This window comes from Diachasma alloeum, unplaced genomic scaffold (assembly GCF_001412515.2).
Source record: "Diachasma alloeum isolate Michigan unplaced genomic scaffold, Dall2.0 Dall_scaffold_01980, whole genome shotgun sequence".
NCBI classification, from domain to species: domain Eukaryota; kingdom Metazoa; phylum Arthropoda; class Insecta; order Hymenoptera; family Braconidae; genus Diachasma; species Diachasma alloeum.
The window spans coordinates 4,049-11,580 of record NW_021682017.1 but is presented as its reverse complement, the minus strand read 5'-3'; the positions used below and the strand labels follow the sequence as shown (position 1 = coordinate 11,580).

Genomic DNA, 7,532 nt, shown 5'->3' with positions numbered 1-7,532 from the left:
CATCGCCAATAGTACAATTCTCCATTCTAATACAATTAACGTTAGTCAGGAAGATGGACATTAATTAATTGGTGCCAATTTTCGCGCAACATTTCGAACTGAATATTGAACAATTTCAGTAAACAATAAGCAATATCCTTATTGATCTCCTTTTCATTGCAGATTATCCTATTCACTAAAAATTATAGAAAAGAGAGAAGAAAACATGCGCGTGGGATATTTTGACCATACCCTTTTTATTATAGATAGAAGAAAACACGAGAAAATTTCGAAAAATATAAACGCGTAATACATTTTCTCTATTTCCTTTTTATTATAAATTCGTGAAAAATGATTTGAAACGAAACGCTTTTTCTAAAAAAATAATGACCCGGTCAGGCTAAAATTTTGTCAAGTTAGTCCAAGTCAATGCCGATGATCTGTGGCAAAATTTCAATTTTTTGAAATTGTTTTAGGGGTTTATACATTCAATTTACGAAAAATTGACCTTCGAAGAGTGAATTTACATCATCTCTAAGCAAAACTACAAAATTGCCAAAATTGAACGATTGTAATGCTTCCATTCAGAAGTCAGCTTCTAACACAACATTCCTATTTAAAACCAAATAAATAACTTTCCAGATACTACTCGGGGGAGAAAACCGCGCCTGTCCTCACGCTCTTCATCGGCGGTAACCACGAGGCCTCGAGCTACCTCCAGGAGCTCTCGTACGGTGGCTGGGTGGCCCCAAAAATCTACTATCTGGGTTACGCAAGCGTGCTGACCATCGGTGGCCTCAGGATAGCTGGTGTATCCGGTATCTACAAAGCCCAGCACTACCTCAGGGGTCACTTCGAGCTGCCCCCCTATAACGACTCTACCCTCCGCAGTGTCTACCACATCAGAAACCTGGAGATCTTCAGGCTAAAACAGCTGACCGGAAACATTGATATTTTTCTCTCCCACGACTGGCCCAACGGTGTCACCAAATTCGGGGACGAACAGACTCTGCTGAGACGAAAAAAACACTTCAAGGACGACATTGCGGCTGATCAACTCGGGAGTCCTCCCTGCATGGAGCTATTAACCCACCACTACCCAAAATATTGGTTCTCAGCGCATCTCCACTGCAAATTCGCAGCAATTATCCAGAATGAAGACAACACCAGATCCACTAAATTTCTAGCACTCGACAAATGTCTGACGAAAAGACCGTTCTTGCAGGTTATCAGATTGTTTCACGATACAATAGGCAATTTGCATGAAGCTCAATTCTTTCTAATTCCCCTATTCACACATTCCTCGTAACATATGGATAGCTAAACGGTGAAAACTATGCAATGATTTCATGATCAGTCACGTGGCAAACGAGCATCTTTCAAAAATAGTAATCCCTGTAAAATCTGGATAAATTCGCCAACAATTCACAGAATTGTGACAATATACTAATTTCCATTCAATTTTGAATGGATCCTATCGTAAAAAGAAGAAAGGAAATCGATCTCGATAATCTCGAATCACTATCACCTTAAGATTGAAACCGAAGCGCCACTATGTGAGGAGATGAGAAGGAGCGTGCGTAGCACGCGCGACCGATCTCGTTAATTAAAATTGGATAACAAATATGACATAACATTTTTAAAGGCAGACAATGAAAATGTGGTTTACATCACGCCATATATAAGTTATGGCCCTCCCTCACGTGCTTGCCGTCCTTGCCAATAAGGGAGGGTAGGTTTCCATGCCTAGACCTGAAATATATGATTTCCATAGATTTTATCATTCCGACATTTTTATCTCATGATATTTAGGAGTGTAACTCCCTTCCCAGGCCTTTGACAATGTAATCAATGTCATTATTCTTTCAACCCTGGACTTTTTTAATTCAGTTTGTCTTGATGCAGATGATCACATCCAATTCATTTCACAGGTTTTGGACATCTCTCATGACGAGGATGCCTCCATGGAGCTATCGTATGACCTCGAGTGGCTGACAATCCTCTTTCTGACGAATCATTTGTTATCTGTGAAGAATGGAGTGCACTACATGCCGGGACCGGGCTGTTCTGGCCGATGGAACTTCACACCTTCAGAGAGTGAAAAGGAGAATGTTTTGAAGAAGTTCGAGGGGTGCCTGAGGGTTCCGGAGAACTTTGAGAGGACGGCGGAGGCGTATAATCCAGAGTCACCTCAGAAAAGTGATAAACCGTTGAAGTATAGGGTGAATAGGCAGACGACAGACTTCTGTGATAAATTGGGAGTGGATGACCCCCCGAGTTTGTTGTTGATTATGAGTGGTGGGGAGGGGAGGACTGAGGAGGGTGAGGGACTGTCACAGTCTTTCAAGTCTGTGGGGGACGAACAAGATATTTCTGCAGATTTCGACGATGATCTGACGTTCCAGGACTCAATTAGTTATGAATCTGCTCTGAGAGATGAGGATGAGGGTGCGGTGGGGAGTGAGGAAGGGAGGGGCGAGGGGGAGGAAGTGGAACCCGTGGTGGAACCCAATATGAAGAAACTCAAGAGACGGAATCAAGCTATTTATGCGGATACCTCTGAGATTATAGACTAGTGATTTTTTTTAACAAATTCACGGATAGACAAATTGAGGAGAAATTATCCAAAAAATCTCGAAAAATTTCACTTTCCGAAAGGTAATTGTGGGGTGAGATGTAATCCAATGAACAGTGCTTTAAGGATATCCAAGTATTTTGCTTAATTTTTTTTCAAGCAAGGTTTCAGTTTTGCTGAAAATCTTGCCATCCTCATGCTTTTTTCGATTTTTTATTGTTAAATACATTTTTTCGGGAATTTCTTCAATGAATATTGTGAACAATTTAAGGCTATGAACTATTGGATTGAAGGTGGAAGTATACTCTTATGGACGCCATGCGTTAAATTTCATTTTTCAAAAATGCTTTTTTATCATTCCGGCCATAAGGCAGCGTTTTATGCACGCTACACGTCCGTGAATCTCTGCTTACAACCGTTATGACAAAAAATATTGTTCGTCATACGGTTTGCAAACTCATATTCGCCGGAAAAGTTTTATTTCGGCCTAATGACGAAATATACTATTTTGTCACTCAGTTCGTGAAACCTAGTTTCATGCATGCTGCGCGTGCTAAAAACCGCTCACAAACATTGTTACAAAGAATCGTCACTGTGTCGAAAAATAGTATTTCTCGATAAAATGTTGGGAAACAAAGGTTGATATTGCGCCTCATAGTATATTTCGTCACTAGGCCGAAAAAATCTTTTATGGCGAATATGAGTTTGTAGCCCGAGCCGAAGGCGAGGGCTGCAATCATATGAGCTAGAAAAGTTTTTTTTGGCCGTATGACGAACAGTATTTTTTGTTATGATTGCCGTAGGCAGAGATTCACGGACGCGGAGCGGAGCGGAGCCTCCATGAAGCGCTGCCTCACGGCCGGAATGACAAAAAAAATACTCTTGGACTAATCTATGAACTGTGAAGAGAATTTCCCCATGAAAAAACTTGGCCGAATTACTTAGCTATGATTACGGATATCCAAGTACTTGGGCTATTTTTTCTTTAGTAAAATGCTTTTCTACTTTTGTATTCGAACATCAGATCTTTCATTTAAGCCCCATTTGGCCCTAAGTTTTGGGACATTTTACAATACGTTTAATACTTAAACTTTGCAGGTCTGAATCTAAAGCTCGATATTGAACCGTCAGAAAACATTTTAAAAATCTGGAATAAAATTGGAAAATTCACTTTGGGAAGAAGATTGAGAAAATAATTCAAAATTGCAATTTTTTAAAAATACGAGCATTTTCTATAAATAATTTATAAACAATCAATTTTCCACCATAAAAATCATTTGTTAGGAATCGTAACAAATTGACCAAAAATCGAGTTCATCGCTGAAAAAATAAGATTCCCGAAAGTTCAAACAATTTCAATTACTTATTTATAAACAATGAATGTTTATAAAAATAATAATTTCGTGCAAAATGTAATTTGAATGACGCTGAATATTCAGGATTTTTTTCAAATTTTTGTCAAACAATTCAATTGACAAATTTGATGATTGAAAATGGTTGAATCTTTAGTGTGGTCTGTACCAAACTGTAAAAGATGCTTGTATAATCATAAGGTATTTTCTCAGTCACTTATAAGTGGTGAAAATTTCGCAATGTTCTGGGAATCCAAAATGTAAATCATTTGTTGTTGCGCAGGTTGAAAAGCCATTACCAAAATTTCAAGTATTTCGTCCACATGATTTTTGGATTATGCATCGTCAACTTTCAGTTTTTGTAATTTTTCCTCAAATTTGTTCCGTGTGTAGAATTTTTTGTTTTGCATTCTTCTTCCAGAAGAGAAATAAAATATTGAAGTGGAGGATGATTTTGTTGAATAGTATATTTAATTGATAGCTCATGAATAATTAACTAATCATGAGCGTTCTTGCATTTGTTTTTTAAATTTTTTTACAATTGGAAAATAAATTTGTGCAGTTTTTGGCTAATTGCTCCATTTTACTTAAGATATTTCATCATAAAATCTAGAGGAAACTAGGATTTTTTTAAAGAATTCAAAAAATAGTCGGTTTTATAAAATTTTATTTATCGGAGATCTCTTGGAACATCTGCAAGTGATAACAAAAAACGAAGGATTTAAATAAAGTTGTATTTTTAAACGGGTGTAATTGATTTTTTATTGGGGTTTACTCCCCAATGGCTCTTATGCCTGCCCAGAATCCAGTGGATCTTGGAGACTGGAATAGGTGGATGGGATGCCAACCCCTACCAGAGCTCACAGCCAATTAATTTCATTACAATATGTATTTTCTAATGCCTAGCGAACGTCTTACAATGATGAGAAATCCCAAGGCACTAATTTCAATTTGACTCTTGGTCTTACAATAAAAAAAATGTAATTCTTAGAAAAACCATGAAAAATGCAGTATTATGTGTTGATTTATTAAAAGTCAGTAATCAACCTTAACTTATTTCACGAAAGCTGAGCAGTAATAAAATAGCCGACTTTTATAATCAATATTGTAATGAAGAATTGACTAAGAACTCAATACCCACCATTTATTCCTCTGGGATCTCAAGCTCCCCAGAATTGACGTCATCAATGACATCGTGCGGTGGTCTTCCCTCGATGGTGCATCCCACAGACTGGCATGTTCCAAGGATCTCCTTAACAGTTCCGCTCAATTGTCTGGACATGGAACGGGGCTTCATTGCACGTGCAATAGCAAGAACATCGTCGAAGGACAGGTTTCCACTGTGCTTAATGTTCTTCTGCTTCTTTCTGTCACGTGGGGGCTCCTTAAGGGCCTTGATGATGAGAGATGCTGCTGATGGAACGACTGATATCGTAGCCTGTCTGTTTTGAATTGTCAATTGTACTGTGATCTTCAGACCCTTCCAGTCGCTTGTGGCTTTGGCAATGTCATCACCAACTTTTTTGGGAGACTGAAAATATCAATTTCAGGATAAGCAATGTACTTTTTTCAACTGGAATTAAAATTTTGAGGGGTAGAGGAACGAAAACAGAATCAGTTCATGGAGAATTATCAAATGGGGTAAACGATTTGGAATCGTTCAAGAGTTTTTGGTGAATATCTGGCTATTTGTGAAAAATACAGAAAAGTTTGAGTTTTTTGTAGAAAATTTCAAGAGCTACAAATAAGTTTTTGCAAGAATTCAGCTATTTCTCATAGATTCCGAGATATTTATCAAGAACTGATGGTCAAATACTGTTTCTGTCAATTTTCTTTTGAGTATTTAGTAAATACCTTAGAAACCACATGGCAGAATGGGGCAAGGAACTAATGAAATATTTGTGATCGATGTTAATTTTTGATATTTTTGTTCATAACCAGGACTATTGGAATTTTGAGCCAATAACAGCACTTTTTGTGGGGAAATTGCTTAAAGATTTCGAAGGGAAAAAAGTATTTTAAAAGATTTTGCATTTACGATTTTTAATATTTTCGTCAACTAAGTCATCAATCAATTTTTATTTCTCTTTCAATACCTCTGAAATTACAGGGAATATCAAAACTTACGTGTAAAACTTTTTTGTAGCTTTTGGAATTTTCTACACAAAAAACTTTACAAATAGCTTTATATTCCTCATGCATCTTGAGATATTCATCGAAAAGTGTTGGTCAAGTGAAACTGAATTATAAGTTCTTAAGACTTCAATATTGATTTTCATCTCAGAGAAATCACAGGATAAATTTATGAATTCTAAAAAACAGATACTTACCAAACCAAGGGGACCGATTTTCGGGGCAAGGGAAGAAGTAGCTCCTACTTCACCTCCAACACACCTCAGGTACACTACAAAACGGACATTGAGGTTAAGTCACACATGTTTTTAACCACATTTTTATTGTAAAAACACAATGTCTGATCAAATAAATACCTTTCTTGACCTCATTGGGATCAAATTTTGGTGGCATTTTGAATGGTTAATTAGTGTTTTGTGGGTCCACTACGCCGATGTAATCGGATGAAAATTGTGCAGTACCGCACACCACGTAATTCTGTTTCAAAAAGAAAAGGAAATGGTTTTCGTGGAGGAGGGAGAGGAATGAAGCACGAAATAACTGATCGCCACCGAGATGTTTCACTTCCACTCTCATCCAACGTCGCCATTAATGATGAGAAAGAACCTAGATGGCGCAACATGTCAAATCTAATTTTAAAAAACTATTTGGAGATTTCCATAATGAAATTTCTTGATTAAATTCATGGTTAATCAGACTTTATTCTAATTACATTTGGCAAAAAATTATTATTCCTTTTTCAAATTCCCAATGAACAATGGGAATGGACTTCGGGTGAAAGACAAATTTGTTATGATTTCGCAAAGATGATTGCAAAGAGGATTGACTAAAGTAGAGGCTCAGATCTCGGAGTTGGACTCAAAGAGGATAGACCTGAGTAGAGGCCTGGATCGGGGGGTTTGACTGACTCCAAAAATGTTAGTTGGTCCCCCATGGGAAAGGCGGCGTCCCGGTCGAATTGTCGGTAAATGTGAGTCGGGTGCGTGAGTAACTCGACAGTAGCAGTCCCGCTGTGACAGGGACAAGTTCGGGTGGGGGTTCTTGTCCTACTTGTACTCAATGTTTACTTTATGTTTTTCAGTTGATTTATTCGCCGACTAATTAATATTAAGGGATGAAACAAAGACTGTTCAATGGAGAATTAAATTCCCCATCCATCAACCCCCGTTTCATCCCTTAATCTCTGCAATAAAAAAATTAATATTGCGACGAAAGTCACGGCGCTATAAGAAACCCAATGTTTTCTCGGCGCAGAGTGACTCCCCAATAATTCGCCCGCTAATTAAAAAATCGTCTCTCCCCTCCTAATTAACATTAAGGAATGAAACCAATGCTGTTCGATGGAGAATTAAATTCCCCATCCATCAACCCCCGTTTCATCTCTTAATCTCTGTAATAAAAAAATAAAAACTGCGACGAAAGTCGCGGCGCTATGAAAAATTCAATGGTTTCTCGGCGCAGTGACTCCCGACAATTCGCCAGCTAATTAAAAA

General features: G+C 37.8%; 2 protein-coding genes across 2 annotated transcripts in view; one reads left to right on the top strand and one right to left on the bottom strand.

Annotated features, from left to right (window-relative positions):
• The window catches only part of LOC107046782 (lariat debranching enzyme), a 4,721-nt gene extending 1,440 nt beyond the window's left edge, over positions 1 to 3,281 (top strand). Inside the window, exons 2-3 of the mRNA XM_015269492.2 lie at positions 622 to 1,204; positions 1,911 to 3,281. Of these exons, the coding sequence (XP_015124978.1) occupies positions 622 to 1,204; positions 1,911 to 2,555 (1,228 nt within the window). The 3' untranslated portion in view covers positions 2,556 to 3,281. The remainder of the gene's footprint in view (positions 1 to 621; positions 1,205 to 1,910) is intronic.
• A 1,275-nt stretch (positions 3,282 to 4,556) lies between these two features.
• Positions 4,557 to 6,559, bottom strand: LOC107046781 (60S ribosomal protein L12). Its single transcript, XM_015269491.1, has 4 exons — positions 6,396 to 6,559; positions 6,237 to 6,310; positions 5,048 to 5,437; positions 4,557 to 4,599 (listed from the first exon to the last, which is right to left on the bottom strand). Exons 1-3 carry the CDS (start codon positions 6,430 to 6,432, stop codon positions 5,051 to 5,053), a joined length of 498 nt encoding a protein of 165 aa, XP_015124977.1. The 5' UTR covers positions 6,433 to 6,559; the 3' UTR covers positions 4,557 to 4,599; positions 5,048 to 5,050.
• Positions 6,560 to 7,532: the final 973 nt, after the last annotated feature.

Excerpts from the sequence above, each read along its gene's own strand:
- LOC107046781 (XM_015269491.1), bottom strand. The coding sequence starts at position 6,432 with ATGCCACCAAAATTTGATCCCAATGAGGTCAAGAAAG. Across the intron at positions 6,311-6,395 it reads TCCCAATGAGGTCAAGAAAG|TGTACCTGAGGTGTGTTGGA; the intron begins GTATTTATTTGA and ends TCCGTTTTGTAG. Across the intron at positions 5,438-6,236 it reads AAATCGGTCCCCTTGGTTTG|TCTCCCAAAAAAGTTGGTGA; the intron begins GTAAGTATCTGT and ends TGATATTTTCAG.